The following is a 19,736-nucleotide window of genomic DNA, read 5'->3' as shown; positions in this document are numbered from 1 at the left end:
AACTGATTGTTCATATTCTATATTCATATTTAATACTCATTCTTTCTATATTGTATCGCATCGTTTGCATTGTCTTGTATAGTCTGTATAGTATAGTGTTATTTATGTCTATATATTTGAGAGTCACAAACTGCTGGATCCAAATTCCTTGTGTGTGTCAACACACTTGGTCAATAAATCTGATTCTGATTCTGATTCTGATCCTGAAAATGCACACAACGTGGAATATTGCGGATTATCAAAATTATTATTAAGGCCTCCAACAGTTACTGATTTGTCTGATGAAATCCACAAGTTTATCTCTAATATTATTATACAAATATGTAATATATCAGACTATTATTTCATTTTAAATTTTAAGTTATTCGTAATCAGCTTTGAAGGCTCACATCCTTCTAGGAGCGCTTGACCAACTCTGCTCTGTTTCAGCTGAATAGACAACAACTAACCCTAATTGCAGTCATAGGTGCAGATCCTGATGTGATGTTGGAAAGACACTTTGCTTCAGGGGGACTCATCAATGGCAAGAAGTGCTTTGAAAGAGAGATCCAGTTTTAAGTCTCACAAGAATGTTTGTTTGGGCCAGTGAGGCATTTTCTGACATCAGCATAAATATCCACTTAATAAGAGAAAATCGGTCATCGCTACGGCCGCTACAAGTGCAAGGTCACCACCGACAATGGAGATGAAACAGAATTGATCAATTTAGACCTTGAAGGTTTGGTCCTTGTTGATGGCTGGTTGATGATATACATCAGTTACGGTTGTCATCAAGCCATTTAAAAAAATCCAATTGAAGCTTGTAATGACAAAGAAAGCAACTCGTCATCATATGATCTGATTTTACCTCTCTCTGTTCTCTAACTTAAGCAAGCAGGCTATCTGTAAAAAAAAAAGTGGAACCTCAAGAACTGGAAGCATGAAGCCACCAAATAAATATATTTGAGGCCAGAGGTCATATAAACACAGTGTCATTTATTGTGTTGTTTTCCAGCAGGTGAACAAAACTGTGATTTAATGATGCCTGTTTCACAGTCTTTCAAATTGCCAACAAACCTAAGAAGGGGATTGAGAGCCTCTGTGGTGGAACTGCGCTATTAGAGAAAGTGAAATGTGACCCATAAATGAACATCATTACTACCATCTACTGTTATTTGTATACTATTTTTCTTTAAAATGTCTACTTTTAGTAGATTTGCTCATCACAGTTATGTAATTTACGATACATGCAATATGAATAATATAATTTTTAGACTCATTAAATAAGCACTTTTTCAGTAAAGGGAATAGTCAGTTATGTTTATGTCCACTTTATTTCTTTTTTTTTTTACAAATAAATAAATATATACAGAAATTGAAACTGTCTGTTTAATCTACAGCTGGTTCTGCTCATGAAAGAAAAGAGTCACGTGCATGGAGCCGCAGAGTCGCTTCGTAGAGCAGATTCAACAGAACCTGTCTGTTCAACAAACACCAGTGTGAAGTCAGGAACCCAGAGACACCTGAACAAAGTGCAGGTAAATAGTGACACTGATGATGACACTGCTGAGACAAAGAGAACACATAAAGTTGGTTACCGTTACTCCACATGAGAAAGCTGGTCCTCCATAAAACAGCACTGAACATTTCACAAGCAATTTTATCCTCCTACTGATCAGAACAAAGCTGTTTAGTTGTTACTTTCTTCTTTTTTTATTAAGACAAGTCATCTAAGACTTTTCCAACTAATGACTGCATGTAATACATATTTACATGAGCTGCAGCCCACTCCTTTCTCTTGTCTTTCGTTGCTTAGGAGCCCAAGCTGCAGCTTTGTGCCTGTGGCAGTGTAATAGAAAATAGAGCATCAAACATGAGCATGATCAAAGCCCTGGTGTGTAGGAGTTCATCTTCCCCCTGTTTTTCTCTATATTAGAACATATCTGCCACAGGATGCAGCCTTTCAAATCAAAGCTGTGGCTATGTACTGGAGCAGCTCTCTAACACACCCCAGTCCTGATGACTGTAGACGAACATCAAGTATACTGTAACATCATATTTATATCACATAATATCACAATAGGAAATAAGATTGCTTTCAAAATAAATAAACTACAACATTAGACTGTACCCTAATTTGTTACACTAAATAGTGTCAATTGTAGATATTAAAATTCTCATGCGGACACAGTTCTGTGTGACTAAACAAATATCACAACAATCGTTTCACCTTTAAAACTTCTCAGTGCGTTAGCGGTGGTAAATGTGAAAAGGTTATTTGAATGCAATACACACTCACAAATCTTTCTAACGGTGTAACGAATGAGATCTGTTCTAGATTTGTGTAAAAAACTGGATTCTTCAAATTGCTGAGTCATAAGCTTTGGAGTAAACACTCTCTGATATTGGCATTGTAATCAGTATTTGTACGTCTTTCTCTGTAATATAGCACCAGCAGCAAACATGTCTAGTGAAAAAATTCACCTTACTGCTTGTCATGGTTTCTATAGGGAGAGATATCATATGTTTCCCAAGAGACTAGAGATATACAGAGTTTTATCTCTATAAATGAGGGTTTGTTCCTTATTTCCATCAGACGGCTACCAAAAACTGTAAAAAGACAGACAGGTAGTCTAGTATTTTCACCCATATTTTTGACATATATCCATGTGCCATGTTACATTTGAGTGGCATTTCTTAAATTTCCTTTGGGATGATTATCTATCTGTTTTGTTTGTTTCTTCTTCTTTTGGCTGCTCTCTGTTCAGGGTTGCCACCGCAGATCACACAATCTGCATATTAAATTTGGCACAGGTTTTACACTGGATGCTCTTTCTGATGCAACCGTCCCATTTTTCTTATCCAGGCTTAGGGCCAGCGCTTGAGAGTTAACTCTTCAGTGGCTGGGTTTAGCGCCCTGCCCTGGAATTGAACCCGAGCCACAGCAATGAGAGCACAGGATCCTGACTCTGGACCACCTAAGGGCATCTATCTATCTATCTATCTATCTATCTATCTATCTATCTATCTATCTATCTATCTATCTATCTATCTATCTATCTATCTATCTATCTATCTATCTATCTGTCTGTCTGTCTGTCTGTCTATCTATCTATCTATCTATCTATCTATCTATCTATCTATCTATCTATCTATCTATCTATCTATCCATCTATTTTACTGTATACTTTAGCAATATAAATGATGTTCAACCATTCTAGGTGTCTTACTAAGAAAATCACAATCACAATGCAGATTTTACAGTATTAAAGTGAGCTACTGTCTTCTGACCGAAAGGAGTAACTTACTCTGGTTTGCGGCATGATGAAAGAAATACAAATCAATGTTATTAATCATGCAAATTAGTTCATCTGTCTGAACTTGGGGATTAAGATCACATCTAGGGTTTATTATCCCTGCAGTTGATCAATGAATGAATGTTGCAGCTTAGAGTATAAACCTAATCCTTCTCAGCAGCAACAAAAATGGACCACTGTGATGTTTTCAATATGTAACTCGTTAATCCAAACTTACACACTGTGAAGAACATGGCATCCAGCAAGCAGATGACAAAAAAAGATCCACAGGACCCAAGATGTCACAATCATGCCTTTGTAATAGGACAAAACTGTAGTAGGCCATAATGAACATGAAGACAGAAGAGGATGATTTTGACTCAATTAAGTATAATGCAAAAGTATGAGTAATATAGTACAAAAGTATGAATTATATATATATGCATATATATATATGCATCCAATAATTTAAAAATATATATTTATTGGCAAAAAAAAGTAAAAAAGTAATATAAAAAATTCAATATCTTATTCAAGCATACTGTGACATCAGTTATCCCAATATCTATATTATATTGTCAAATATGCCCTTCTATGTGCCCTGGTGAAGGTCTGGACGTCTGCATCAGTTTATCACCAATCACCATAAGTGAATTAGAAGGGCACTGGAGCCCAAACACACAAACATACTTACACACACTCTTGCAAACACACACTCAGATCTGTCTCCTCTCTAAAGCCTCTGAAGGGCTTCAGTCAGGACTCAGGGGATAGATTAGCTTATCAACTCTCCACAGTGCAGCTCCTGCCTAATCGATAGCTTGCCATCATGCCTGGACTCAAGTCAGAGCAAGGACTCTGGATAACCTGTTGACCCAGCTAAAATCCCAAACCAAACAAAACTAAAGCTCTGACACCTGAGGAGATCTGACAGTAAAGACCGAGTGGCTGGGTGACAGCTGAAGGAAGAGGGTGACTGTGACACTCTCAGTGTTCCTCCTATGTCTAAATAAGTAATGGTCTCTAGGTTGTGCTGCTTTTCTGTTTAGATACGGTGGGAGGAAGAGCAAGCTTGGAGATAGCTTAGTGAAAATGTGGTTATCTTAATGATGCACCAACAGTTACCTTCCGTTTATCATGTCCTTTCCATAACCTATTAAAAATTTAAATAATCACTCTTTATAACTGTGGTTAGCAGAAAAGGAAGCCAGGTAGAATTTTGGGTTCCACTCCTGTCAGCCAAGAATAGGAATCTAAAGTGAACAATAATAAAGCTAAACATTAACAGTAATATCACATGTTTTTCTTTTTTATAGTTGGAAAAATAATGATCATTATTATAGTTATATAAGGATTAATATTATAGTTATTTAATGAGAAAATAACATTTGTTTTGCAAAGCACTAAGTCTATCATTCATAATTTTTATCTTAATTTAGGGTTTAACTGATGAAGTCATTAATGAAGGATTGTTATACTTCCCTTACATAGCCTTTACTTATGAATTAAATAAATGATTGCTTTGTCAATACACCTGCAGCAAGGAGAAAATTATAAATCATCTCCTCAGTGACTGCTCTGATTCAATGACTGTATTAATACAACTAGTGCTTTGTTTAAAAAATAAGAAAAGTCTTTTTCATCCTATATAGAAATGATAGAAACATTAAGCTGCAATATAAGAAACGAGAATGGTGTGATGTTAGTGCAACAGATTTGTGTCCCTGTAAACAATTTCATGGTTGGATTGCTAGAGTAGATCTTATAAACTGTCTGCATGCTGGCACCTGATGGAGAGACTTTACTGATACACGGTAGAACAGGGAAGAGCCACAATTCCTGGCTGTAAGATGCAGAGATGTACTATCCGATAGTGTTGTTTTCTTTCTTAAAGTCTTCTCGAGATATGCTGCAGCAATCCTCAGGAGAGATTGGTTTAGCTCACCTACCTAACAGGTAAGATAGGGATTATTGATTCTCCATTCTAGCGAAGGATTAATGTTTAGTTCTGTGCTATAACAGATGACTTTTTGAGCCCCCCAAAAAGTCATTTATATTGGAAATGCTATCTGCTATCATAAGAACATACTGCTTCTGATTGTAGTTATAAAACTAGCAGAATGGTGTATTTATTTACCATTTTCATTTTACTTTTTAGTAATAAAGTTGACTTATTCACAAATGTTTATTGCTTATGTTTGTTAGAGATTTTATTCACATTATCATTCAGGAATATAACTGTCAAAAAATTTAATTTGTAAAAAAATGTCAAAATAAAAAAGTAATTGGTATATATTTATTACATATTGGTAATAAATTAATATAAGTAAGCGTATATTTTGCATGTTGATAAATTGGTTTATGTTTTGTTTTTGTTTTTTAAGATATCATTGTGCAATTTCATTCCGATGATTTCAGGTATCAGTTAAGCAATTTAGAATAGGGTTTTGTCAAATTCTTCAATTTTTCAATTAAATTTCTTTTGTTGTTGTTGTTGTTGTTGTTGTTGTCTGCTTGTCTGTCTTTCTGTCTGTTGGTCTAGTTGTTTGTTTGTTTGTTCGTTTGTTTGTTTGTTTTATTGTTTGTTTTCTTGGTTTGGTTTGGTTAAATGGTTTATAGAGTAGGTTGGGCTATAAAATTTGCCACTAGTCACTGATGAGGCAAATGCGCGTTCATACCGCCCTGTAGTGGTAAATAGTGGTAACAACATTGAGTAATAACAACTTCACAACAAACTACCTAACGTTGCTGTCCTGTGCTTAGAGTAGAGCTACTAAATAAAATGTCTTCTAAATCTTCTATTGCTCGATTCTGCTTGTGCAAATTGTTCTGTGCTATAATAACAAAAATTTATCTTCTCTTATGTTTCAAGTGACTACAATAGATGTCATGGAAAAAACCCTGTCTTTTATGAACCACTTTTATTCAGTTTGGTAATTATGTACAGAGATTGTGTCTAAAATAATCAAAACCGCAATTTGCTGATTTATTAAAGAAAACAGGCATAAAATCTCCGTATGTGGATGTCCAATAATGTGTGCATGACGCATGTAACAGCATTAATGTAAATTAAATTAAATTAAATTAAATTAAATTAAATTAAATTAAATTAAATTAAATTAAATTAAATTAAAAATAAATAAATAAATAGCTAAATAAATAAATAAGTAAATAAATAAATAAATAAATAAAATTTAAAATAAAATTAAATAAAATAAAACTTTACCAGCTAAAGAAGTTTTGGATGAAGCTGCACAAGTAATACTGTATCAATGTCTAAGTTATTTATAGTAATTACTAATGAATAATGGATGAATAGTTTCAAGTGGTCACATCAACTTACCCTATAGTGTGTGTTTGGGTTTTTTTGTGTTTGTTTTTCTCTCTTGTTATTTTCTTCACATCATTGCATTAATATAAAGCCTTGTGGTTTTATTTTTTAACATGCGAATTATTAATATAAACACTTTATTAATCACACAATGTCCTAAGATTGTACCTGAACTTATATGGCTAATAAATGTGGGGTTAGTAGTGTTTAAAAAGCATACAATGATTTATGATGATGATTTAAAATGCTATTACTGAGTTTTATTATCCCTAGTTAAGAGTCCATGTACTGTATTATATATCTGATGAATAAATTAATAGAAGTTAAAGAAGTTAAACAGAACTTTTTGTTTCATTATTTTTATTGAGGAACCAGTAGATGGCGCTCTATACACATTATTTTTATTTTTTTATTTTATCGAACGCTGACCATTTCTGTTAACTTTAATATTCACAGTTAAAATGTTTGTTAAAGTGTTTATTTGTCTCGAATTTTTCAGAGAGTAATATTCATTGGTTGAAAAACGCAAACACTTTCTTTTCTCCGCCTGTACTCAAGTTACTGTGGTTACTGATCAAGGTCGTCGTACACACGAATAGATCGCTAATTGGACAGTTCAACCTTTCATAGCGCGTACTGACCAATCGTATATCAGGAGGCGGGACTTAAGAGTGAGAAATATGAGTGGGGAAAGAAACAGGGCCGTCAGCTGAGTCGCGAGCTTTTCTAGCAACGGTGGAAGCGTCTAGAAATGGCGAGTATTCGCTAACTTAACTAAGAGAAAGTACATCACTATTTACTCTCAACAAAAAAGGAATAAACTTTACCTCTGGCTGGTTCTAATAGAGTTTAAGGGAAGGTGTCACTTTTGAAAGGTAAGTAAAATAGACTGCTTGTAACCGACAAACAGAATAACGAGCTTTTTTTTCAAATATTCTGACGTTAATCTGTTAACAGTGTAAATTAGCCACAAGCTAACAGTGTTAGCAAATAGCTAGCAAACTTTATGTGTTTAAAAAAAGAGCTTTTTTGACTTATATTATCCAACTCACACACACAGGCACACACACACGCACTTATATATATATATACGGTTTTTAAAGTATAAAATAAATTTAAAATGAGCAAGTAGTGTTTTATAGTGTATTTCATTTATAAAATTATATATATAAAACTTTGGTAAGGAGAGTCAGCTGACTGACTGTCGACAAAATGAAAGTTCCCATATTTCACAACGCACACATGTTTTAATAAGTGTTTACTGATCATATAGATCCTCTTTTGTGTGTATTCTACAGTCAGTACCAGTCTGACTCTGGATCAGCTCTGAATGTGAGGTACATAGAATAGACAGCAAGAGGTGTGTGTTTGTGTGTGTGTGTGTGTGTGTGTGTGTGTGTGTGTGTGTGTGTGTGTGTGTGTGTGTGTGAGAGAGAGAGAGAGAGAGAGAGAGAGAGAGAGAGAGAGAGAGAGAGAGCACATTTGAGTGAGTCACATCTCTGAGATGTCCATATGGTCTGTTTTGGGTCTGAACTCCCCAAACTCATGACTTTTCCCTTTAACGGTTCATTATTAATAGAAGATGAAAGAGTTCTACAGAAGTAGATTCACTTTCCAATAAACTTCAGGAGAACTGCGGTAGAGACACAGGGCATACAGAGATATTTCCTGTTGTGTGTTTTTGTCCTGATAACAAAATTTAAATAATTTGTGGAATAACCAACCAAGACATTTTTTGGTGCATAAGCATCAGTGTAGTTAGATTTCATTCCAGTTAGCTGTAATATCGATGTTTTCTGACTTGTTTCCTTCTTTGCTATGTGGACAGTTTTAAACAGATCACCATAAAAAAGTCATTAAGCCATTATGAATATACATTTTTTAGGAAGTAATAAAGAGACAAATACTTGTATGTTTGTCATTGAATTCCCAGCAGTTAAGTCTATAATTCGGGATCTTATTTGTTTTGAGTTAACCGCCTTGATATTCAAGTTCATTTTTATTTTTATTATTTAGTTCAGAGTCACCTAAAATAAATCAAGTGTCTATATTCTAGTGGTTATCAGTGTTCACAAATTCACAGATACAGTGATACAGTTTGTTTCAGTTTCTCATTCCAGCACTCAAAATTATTTCTGACCCATCACACGAAAAATACCACATCCATAATGCTAGGTTTTTATTGAACCTAGGAACCTAGGACTATAATACAAAAACAACAAATAGTTTTTCATTTTATTTTCTTTATTTTGGGGTCTTTCATACTGGCAGTTTATTCTGAAAAATATGGAGGTTTGCATGATTGGTAACATGAATGTTTTTATGTTCACTGGGAAGCCCAAAGTGGTACTCAACCAGAGAATTCCTGTAAGAGGTGATGTGAATTCAGTTGCACTGGAACTGTGCTGCGATTGCCATGAATATCTACTGAACTCTTACTTGGCTTTTTTTTACTTTTTTCAGGAAGTAAATAACATGTGTTTTATCCAGTGGCAGCATCATTAGTCTCCACAGCACACGTGTACTAGGAGCTTTCTGGGATGCAGAATTTGCGAGGTGCTTAATTCAGATATGGGCTGAAACTCTCAAGATAATACTCACAAGAATGCAGACATATAATAGCCCCAAAATAATCCAAAGCTGACCTTTTTAACCTTGTTAACTCTTGACTGGAATCAGCACGATTCAATTGTATTAAGTCTCTTAAAAGCCTCGGGAAAGTCTTCAGGACAGAAGGCTTTGCAGTTTCTAGACAACATGCCAAGGTGCATTTGTTTGTGAGAATTTGACTTTTTATTGCTCTTATAATGGAGTTGATAACAGGAACTTGCTTGCAATGGATTTCACAATGGGAAATATAACTATAAACATATGTATGACGTCTGTAAATGTATGACGTCTAAAATTTTTGTAATAAACAAAGGAAAGTTACTGTGGGCAAATAGCTGTTGTAAAAGAGGAATAAAATACTTTTGGGCTCGTATCAGTTTCATGGTTTGCATCAGGTGTCCATTTCGCCCTCCATGACTGATTATTTTCTTAGCCTATCATACCCTGTCCTACAGCTGCAGCTCCAGATTGTTATTCATTATTATTTGTGTAATTACATGCATTTGGTAATAGTTGTAACATGTTTACTGAAAATTAAAATTCTGCAATATTGCATACGTATATGAATATCAGCACGGTGCAGATTGTATACATTGTGGCCAAATGTTCTGTTTACTTTTTATCCGCTAACAGATACAGATCCCACAGAACACACACTCACTATTTTAGCTCAATGGTTATCTTACTTGCATTGATTTGTACATACATGTTAAAAATGCTTCCAATGAAATTGGTATCCATTCTTACTTGTCATCTTCATCGGCCAAACTTTTTATTCAAAATGTATTAATATCATCAGACGAACTATTATTTAAAGTAAATAGGTATATTTCTAAAAAATTGTATGGTTTTTCCATGTCCGCTGATGATTGTAACACTTCTGTAGTAACCGTTTTAAACTATAAAGTGTTGAGAATACATGTGATGTGATGTGATGCACACACTAAATTTTCCCAGTGTAGTTATTGGAAATATAAGCACTTTTACACACTGCTTATTCATTCAGATTAGTGGACCAAAAATTATTGTTGTGTAATATGCTTTAAGATGAATAACTAAATAATAAGCTAAAATTTTAACGGGTTAAAGTAGGATTAAATGTCAGTATGGATTATTTTTTCCACTGCATTAAAAATCCAACACTAAATAACAAATGAAATATTATACAACTTACCGTTTGGGCTCAGAGCTCTGTGTGTGTGATAGGTGTGTGTGTGAGTATCTCTGTACCCGTGTGTTCATCCATTTGTTTATTAGTTTTCAAGCATATAGTTGCGGCTTGAACAGTAATGCACGGTTCGCTCTCTCTCTGAGGAATGCGGGTGATTCATTAAACCGCACAATATTCAATGGCTCTATCCTTTTGTGTTGCTTATACTTCAGGGCATTTGATTTTATTGTCCTATTGATTTAATCACATTAGCTGTATTACTGTCAGGAGTGCATTATTTGTGGTAGCTAGTTATTTAAAGAGACTATTGCTGACTATTGCTTATTATTGCCGTATTGAAATGAGAATTTAGTTTGTTAAACTGAAAGTAAATCAGTTCTCATCACCATCAGTACTACAGATTATTACATGTGCTATTTTCCTGTCAGTTTTTTTCCCCTCTGCATTGGTAGTGATGACATCAGTAAAGAGCTGTTGTGAAACAGAATGCACAGATCTAATCTTTAATCTTTCCGTCTAATTAAAACAAAACCTAACATCAACAGTATATTTTTTTACATCTGACTTCACTCAATCCCTTATTATTCTTTTAGAATAAATAGCGACATAATTATTTATTATTATTGTTCGAATGTAGTGAGTAATCATCACCTCTGAAACATTTTGGCCTCTTTCTTCTTAATAAGACTGGAAACACCCTGTTTGTGATTTAACTGGTTGGAAACAGCTCTGTTCTGCTCTTTGCCTACTCTTAACTCCTTCTGACACTGCTTGGTGTGTCCTTTTCCAAAACTCACTAACAAATTCTCTTCATTGGTGGTGGGATAGTGGAAGCAACAGCTGTGTGTAATAGCCATGACCGTCTCTCCGTTCATCGAATCTCAGCTTCTAGGTAATAGTTAATCTGTAAGAAATGGTTGTGTACAACGTTTTGAAGGGGAAACAGGATGTTGTGATACCACAGGGATAACATCAGCATAGCCTGTTGACATACGTTACTTTTGAACGCAGGCTTCAAATGAAACCATTTATTCTTATTTTATCGAACCAGATAGAGTTTTTATTGTGCCTGAATTTTCCACAGCTTGATTCATTTTCATTCAGATTATTTTATATATACATTTCAATAGCAAAAACAGTATTATGTATTTATGTATTATGTATTTATTTTATTTCTTAAAGATTTTTGCTTTCACTAGCATTTTGTTTACAATATGAACTTAATCCCTGTGAATTTGTTAACTGTGTAAGTAACTGTCTCTATTTAATAAAAAATCAGATAAACTTCCTAGTACACTCTGCTTTATACAATTATAGACTTAAGAACTACTAAAGTTAAGGATAAACTCCAGTTAGATAATCATTTCTATATTCTGCTCCAATGCAAGACCGAATCTTGCCGATGCCTGACTGCTCTGCTACAGTAGCTGTGGGCTGTTTCTTTGGTGAGGCATGGTAGGTTTTAAGAAAGAAATTATTTAGTACTCATTGAGAGACTCACGTTACAACTAGTTTAATGTGCTGCATGTGGGCACACTGAAATGCAAGTACAACTAGGAACATTTTTACATAAATAAAAAAGTCTCAGGTGTATTTTCATCTCTGAATGAAGACAACAGTTAGAGACTTGTCACCTTGGCACTGTAACCACCGTAATTTTTAGCTGTGTGCTTAAAAGTTCCTTCTTTGAAGTCAGTAAAATAAATTATTTAACATCATTACAGTGAGCCAGTTTGTCTATTATGATGTGATGAGAAATCAAGTATGAAACTGAATGTATGCGTCTTTATGACAAGATCTTATCTTTGGTCTTTATTCTCACAGTTAAAGCTAAATAGAATTAAAGCCTCAGAGTCAGTAGTGCTTTAGTCCACCTCCAGTTTTCCCATGACCCGCTCACATCGTTTCCTCATTGTGTTTAGTTGTTCAACCTCTTTCAGAGCTGACCAGCTTTAAACACTGTTAGACCAGTTTCTTCAAGTGTTTCAGATAATGATTACTCTAGATAGTAGTGCATCAGCTGGACACAGTATAAATTCATAACCCAGCCTAGCAAGTAGGGCAGAGTTCCAGTCTGCTTGCCCAGTCTGCTTGATGTTTTTCTGAAACCTTCTGAACTCACAGTTAATATAAATAACATTATGTTTTAAACTATTTGCTAGTATAATGGTGTCCACCCTTGTAATTCTAGACTAACAAGCAAAAAAAAAAGCTGGGCTCAAAGCAAAAAGCTAATCCTAACAGAATCAGAAAATGTTGCATACTGGAAATTTACACACATAATGCTTTATTGTTCTGCAGTCATAATAAATGGATTCCTCGTCTTTCTTCTTAGCCATATTTTTTACATAGACTTAGTTTTACCTAATTACTATTTCTCCCCAGTCATGTTGGTTTGGACTGTTCCAACTCACACAGCCTTTTCCTGGAAGGTCTAGTAATCTTTTTTGGCAATGTGCACTGCATTTTGAATGCAATTGTGGCTACACTGTATAATTATCAGCTTGTAGAAGCATGGGGTCAAGCACTGGCTCTGTGGCCTGGAGCCGGACTGCAGGCTCTGACAAGGCATGTTTGGTGTCTGTGACCCAAAATGGAACATCACACTGAGGTCAGGAAGAAGCTGTTACTGGGCCAAGAGCAGTAAAGGAGGGGAAAGACAAAAAAAAGCTCAAGCTGACCAAAAAATACTGTATTTCAGAATGCACATATCTGGTCACTAATTAGATGTTTTGGCACATCTTTTGTTTTACTTTCAGTGGCATTTCACAGGCATTGAATTTGCTGCTGATGGCTGGAAAATAAACTGTAAAAATTTACCCACCCAGACAGATCGAAGAGTCTGAAGTGAAGAGACTGAAAGCTATAAAGAAAGGATAGCCTTTGTTTATTAAAAAAAAACATTTATGTAAACTTTCTAATAATTTACAGGTTGGTGTTACAGAAACAGGTTCTGACTTGCTGTGTTGTTACTTCTCGAAGACTGAATGTATTGGGCAGACAAATATCATACAGGATCAGACGCATGTGAAACAGGAACCATGAGTCAGTCAGAATGTCAGATGCACTTAGGTCCTAGAATAATCTTCAGATCTCCAGAAACAGCCACAGAAAACACAGAGAACCACCAAATGCTGTACATACATTTAGTCTTTTGGTAACCAAAAGACAGAATATGGTGCAGGGGTTCTGACCTGGAACATACTTCTCCAGTTGCAAAATAATTTTTTCTCTCTATGGAACACATTCAAAAAAATTAGATGACTGATTTGTATACCTCAGGATTTTATTCAACACAATACACACTTTTTTTCCTGTCAAACCAGCAACATTTATCATAGCTACATCAAATGTTTTTGATAACATGGTCATGAATTAGATTATTTTTAGCAAGGTAAAATATTGCGCATTAGGCTATACACATATAAACATTTGTGTGCAATAGGAACATTTCAACAGCAAATAAAAAATATATTATTCAGAATGAACAGGTCATATGTTCTAAAAAAAGATAAGAATAAAAACAGAGATACAAGTAGGAGGCCTGCTATTGTTTAATGTTCATTATTTTGCCCGAAAAGTTCACAGGCCATTTGGTTGTGCCTCAGAACTGGCATCCCATGGGAAACGACACAAGGTTGAGAGAGTGGACAAAAACCAAGACAGTGTAAATTACCATGAACAAGACACACTCATTAGTGCTTATATTAAAATAAATAGGACTAAAATATATATCACAGAACATAATATTCATGCAAGCTTGTCTTTTTTGCATGAACTGATATAATTGTATTTAATCACATATATAAATTCTGCATCTTAATTAATCAGGACTTGATTCTACTCAAAAGTTGTAAACATGTCTACTTCCATAGCCATTAATAAATCATCTTTTATTGTATTGGCCTCTGCTCATACTTGAGCCCTGATGCTAATTTTTCAGCAACTGTACCAGGTGTTGTCACACTAACTTCTCAGGCAAACTAGCAAGCTCCAGTTTTATAAATGCATAAATATTTCATTTGCTCAGGATGCTGTATATCCTTCTGTATGACAGGAATAATTTAGCATGGTTAGCTCCACAATGTGTAACATACTCAGACTTTAATTTAGGTCTGAAATGATTAACTGCCAGTCAGCAAGGTCTTTAATGTTGTTTTCTTTAATCACTTAATTTGATTTTTTTATTGGCAGTTTATATAAAATATTTATTTTACCTGTTCAAAAAAAAAAAAAAGAATGAAACCTCTACACAGAAGAGAAACGGAGCCTGTTTCTCACATGTGAATATGTTACTCAGTTTCTCAGGAACAGTCAAGATGCAGCACATCTAGTCAGGTGGTTTTTATTGTAACATCAACCACTTTGAAACAGACAGGGCATGACATGTAACCTTCATATATTATATTTCACCCAATCCTTCTGAGCAGGTCATTTTCATATCTGGTTCAAATAAACAGATAAATTCACTTGAAGAGAACACTAGACCACCAAATATGAGTGGACCAGAGAACCTTTCCTGCACTCAGGTTTGAATAGTGTTGCCTCACAGCTGAATAATTTAGATTATCATATCTATTGAAATCTATTGAAACATTTATTATCATTGCATAAAGATTACTGGCTCCACCTAAGATACAATTGTTGAACTAGTGAGTGAGTGAAAACACACAAACAGCCACATTTTATGTGCCATTCAGACTTAGTTAAACTAAACCTGCACTCTCTTCATGGCCAGATGTCCTCCTGTCCCTGTGGCTAGGAAAACTTACTTTATTCCTTAGGTCTGTTGCTTTATGTCATTTTATGTAGCACCATGGTCATGGAAAAGCATTTCATTTCACTATGTACTGCATCAGCTATATATGGTTGAAATGACAATAAAAGCTTCTTGACTCGACTTGAGCTTTGAGCTGTGATAGGGAAGATTCCCAGTCACTCTGGATGACTTCCATGTTCTCCTGCTGCTAACACCACTTGCAAAACAACAGAATTTGAGTCTGGGGCTTAACTCTAGAGTGGAAAATAAGAAACACAGGATGGAAAGCCCCTTCTCTATACTCTAATTTCAGGATTAGACAAAGCATGCGCTTTGAAAACTTGGAGCATTTATCACAAAACTGTAGAAACACGTCATTCTTTTTTTTTTTGAAAAACCACAAATGTGTAACTCACACTGGTATAAGTGTGGGTTTTTCAGTGACTTGCTGTGTTGTTACTTCTCGAAGACTGAAGGTATTGGGCAGACAAATATCATACAGGATCAGACGCATGTGAAACAGGAACCATGAGTCAGTCAGAATGTCAGATGCACTTAGGTCCTAGAATAATCTTCAGATCTCCAGAAACAGCCACAGAAAACACAGAGAACCACCAAATGCTGTACATACATTTAGTCTTTTGGTAACCAAAAGACAGAATATGGTGCAGGGGTTCTGACCTGGAACAAACTTCTCCAGCTGCAAAATATTTTTTTTTCTCTATGGAACATGCAAAAAAATTAGATGACTGATTTGTATACCTCAGGGTTTTATTCAACACATTACACACTTTTTTTCCTGTCAAACCAGCAACATTTATCATAGCTACACTACCATATGCTTTTTCTTATTATACTGCATAGGAAAGGCCAAGATGATAATATAATATAATTTTTTTTTTTTTTTTTTTTTAATTTTTAAATTTAATACAAGCTCTGATTGCATGCTAAGTTTCTAACTTGATTTTATAACTATAAAGTGTATGGTTTTTATTTTTCCAACTCATTTAATTTTGTTTTCAAATGCAACAGTACTCCTAGCAATCGTATATTCTGTCACACATATTGTAGGAATGTATTGTCTAAAAGTATTGTGATGTGATTTTTTTTTATATCAAACAAACTCATACCACTGCAAAATTATTTAAAGTTACGTGATGAAAAAATCTGTCGGGAGGGAGGCTTCCTTCATAAGGGTAAATGCTTCTCTTTTATTATGCATGGTGCTGAAGATAAAGTTGTACCAGACTGTACCGCTTTTGGTGTGCAGATATAGCACTGCATGTCCGTTTCCAGCCGATTTGATCCGAACAGCTTCGACAGAAAATTTCTGTGAGTATTTACAAGAGTGTAGAGGCGGCTCATAACAGATTAGGAACATCATGTTTTGGTTTGAGTTTTTGTTCCCCTGACTCAATATTAACATCAGGTTGTCAATTTACTACGGACAGATAGATGGAATCTAAGTTTGTATAGTAACAAAACAATCAAATGTGCAGATTTGTAAGATGCCTGTTATGTAATCATAATTATTTTATTATTTTTATTTAAAATTTGAAAACCACTTTTAGATTCAATGGAAAAAAATGAATTTTGCTCAGTATCATTTTTTTAAAACAACTTGGCTGAAATTAAATACAGTATTGGATTGCAGGCCCCTTATTTATGGCTGTTTACTTCATCTTTCTCACGGGTGGCCATAATTCTGCTACTTACTGTATTTGCTCAATAGGTTTTCCTGTAATGATAATGGCGTTTTACAGGAAGAGGTCATTCTGCAGCCCAGTAATGATCACTAGCTTATTGATCGCCCTACAAAATGGGCCTAGGGAAAGATGGACACCTGGTTAGTGTGATGTGTTAACCGCGGTGATGTCTGGGAAGTGTCAGGCAGCAGATACATGAATGTACCCTCTGAGCATCTGAAGCTTGTTGGAGGCCTGATGAGCACTTTGAAGATTTGTGTCTAGGCTTGTGATGGTTGGATCGAGATGTGTAGCAAAATAATATTTCACTCAACATGGTAGTCCTGGTTCAGTTACTGGTGTGCTATAGAATGTGGATTGATTCTGTTTCTCTGACCACTCCTGGCTGGCTCTTGGCTATAAGGCACTTAACCCTAATATGACCCCAAGGACTGAAACAGAGCACTGTTACTTTCTTTGCTACAATGCAAAGAAAAAGAGAAAGCTACTTTTAGTGTGGAAAAGTAAAACGAATATATTTTGAAACCTGTAAACATACATAAATACATACATACATACATACATACATACATACCTATTTATTTATATATATAAATTCTTGAATATATATATATATAATATATATATATTATATATATATATATTATATTTATATATATATTTATATATAAATATATATATATATATATATTCTTGAATAGAACACAAATCGCAGCAAAATATACACAATTAAAAAAATACTACCTATGAACTAGCTAATAAATTACACACACACAAGCACACACACAATAACAGCTCATGCCACTTGCAGTTCTCTGATTACTTCATTGTGAGTTGCAATAGCAATGAGACAAAGTACAGCGGGATTGGTAAAGAACTTGTGGTGCAGGGAAAACACCCTGAAGCCTAATAGTGAAAAGACAAAACTGGTGGTGGAATCCTAGTGTGTTGAAAAGCCTGCGTATCATCACAGTGCTGACATTAGACTCACGGTAAACAATTACAGAGAAGAGGGAGGAACTACACTGGAGGTCATCATGATGGGTTCTTCCCAATTTTTCCAGCTGTTCGACAACATCTCTTCCCAGTGATATGCACCCATTCCTTTTCACAGTGAATGAACAAATGGAAATATTTTATTCATTTTCACGCATGAAATGTTATTTTGCACCTTGTCTATATACACCGATTTAGTTCTATCTAAACTCAGACTGTAAAAGGAGAGCAAATCTCTGACTGTTAACATTATTTTTAGGGTGTTCGATTTAGTACTTCATTGTAGATCTGTTTAGTTGAGTTAGTGAGAGTTGGAGAAAGGGTTTGGATGTGTCAGTTAATATTCTGATTCTTCTTCTGATTCTGATTCTGATATCAATAGTAAGTAATAGTTCAAAACTCCTGCACAAATGTTGATTGGCTCATTTGTTTCTTCTAGAAAAAACAGCCTTTTTTCATTCATTCCAGCACAGTTAAAAGTTAAAGCATAAATGTTAGCAAGCATTTTACAGACTTGTTTGTTTGTTTTTGTATTTTCCATCTTACCCTTCACCTAGTCAGTGGGGCATATCCTAGATTTTAAATAACTCTGTACTAGGGTCATGATTTGTTGAAAGCACTATACAATTGATTTGTATTTATTTTTTTCTTTATTTTATACAAACTCTTCTGAACCACATCTGGGTAAAGTTATAGTGGTGCAAATCATGCTTACCTTCAACCATAAGCAAAATGAGAGATTTTAACACATTCACAGGTTAATGTTCTTTAGGGCTAAATTGATTCTCTTTTACTAATGTCCTGTATCTGTCTCAGGCCCTGTATTTGTTCTCACAGAGTCTCTTGCTCTATAGCTGCTGGGCAGCAAGCCTAAGAGCCGTCACATGACAGAACAAACCTGTACAAAGATGCCTTCTGCTCAACATTTCCCCTTACATTCCTCTCTGTGGTTTCACCCTTAACTACAGATTTGATCTTTTTCTTCTTTCTGACTCACTATGAAGCTTTTTGGAGGGACTCCCTTCCTCCTTCCTAATTACACACTCCATTTCCTTTTTATTTATTTTATATATTCTCATTTGCTTTAATACTAAGACATCGAGTAGGAAATTTGAAAGGTACAAGCATTTTGGTTATGTGGTAACTTATCTCATGCATTTACTCACAATGGGCCTACGTGAGTCAGTTATCTGATATCCTTCTACATACCTGCTGTATCTACTGATGTTACAGGATGTTATAGGACAGCTCTTTTCTATGTAGTTATTGTGTATAATGGTATATGTGCACTGAATAACTATAATAACAGATTTGATAAACCAATAAAAAGAGAATTACTAATTCCCATGTAAACCCACCCACAATTAGCAAGATTTAATGAATTTTCCCTTTGTAATAGTGTGTTTCCATTTTCTTGATGAAGGCATATTTTCTTGTACTACTAATAAACATAGTCTACTACCACTTGCTGCTTAGCCCTTAATAGAAAAATAAGAGGCTAAAAAGTTCCACACCCTTAGCCACATCAGCTGTCTAATTATACCACTGTGACATTTTGGTTTTGCTTTATGTTTGATCAATGTTTTTCTGTTTGTGTCTAGGACATGGCACACATAAGACATATAGGTCAGTCAGTATGCTCCTGACTTTGACCTGATGCCGTTTTTCTCTGCTTCCTCTGCCATGGAAGGGCAGAACTGTTCTCATACAGAGGGAACTCAGCTGGATACTGGAATGTTGGGCCTGGCCTCTTCTGCTATGGAGGTAATGTTTCACAGGGTTTATATGCTGGTTACACATTTGTCTGTTTCTGGAAATGCTGGGAGCTGGTAGAGTGAGCATGGAGAAAGTTCACTGGAACCATACTTTTTAATACTTCTAATAAAGG

The 19,736-nt window shown here is 35.0% G+C and overlaps 1 protein-coding gene across 3 annotated transcripts in view; it reads left to right on the top strand.

The window, feature by feature from the left end:
- The first annotated feature begins 7,284 nt into the window (after positions 1-7,284).
- Positions 7,285-19,736, top strand: part of si:ch73-63e15.2 (protein strawberry notch homolog 2) — a 46,728-nt gene continuing 34,276 nt past the window's right edge. The window contains exons 1-2 of one of the 3 annotated variants that reach the window (XM_047805746.1): positions 7,285-7,481; positions 19,450-19,612. In XM_047805746.1, the coding sequence (XP_047661702.1) occupies positions 19,505-19,612 (108 nt within the window). In that variant the 5' untranslated portion in view covers positions 7,285-7,481; positions 19,450-19,504. The remainder of the gene's footprint in view (positions 7,482-19,449; positions 19,613-19,736) is intronic. The other 2 variants (XM_027169649.2, XM_047805750.1) reach the window with 2 other exon arrangements.

The sequence above is a fragment of the Tachysurus fulvidraco genome, chromosome 2 (assembly GCF_022655615.1).
Source record: "Tachysurus fulvidraco isolate hzauxx_2018 chromosome 2, HZAU_PFXX_2.0, whole genome shotgun sequence".
Classification (NCBI taxonomy): Eukaryota; Metazoa; Chordata; class Actinopteri; order Siluriformes; family Bagridae; genus Tachysurus; species Tachysurus fulvidraco.
This window is presented reverse-complemented; position numbering and strand designations above follow the sequence as displayed.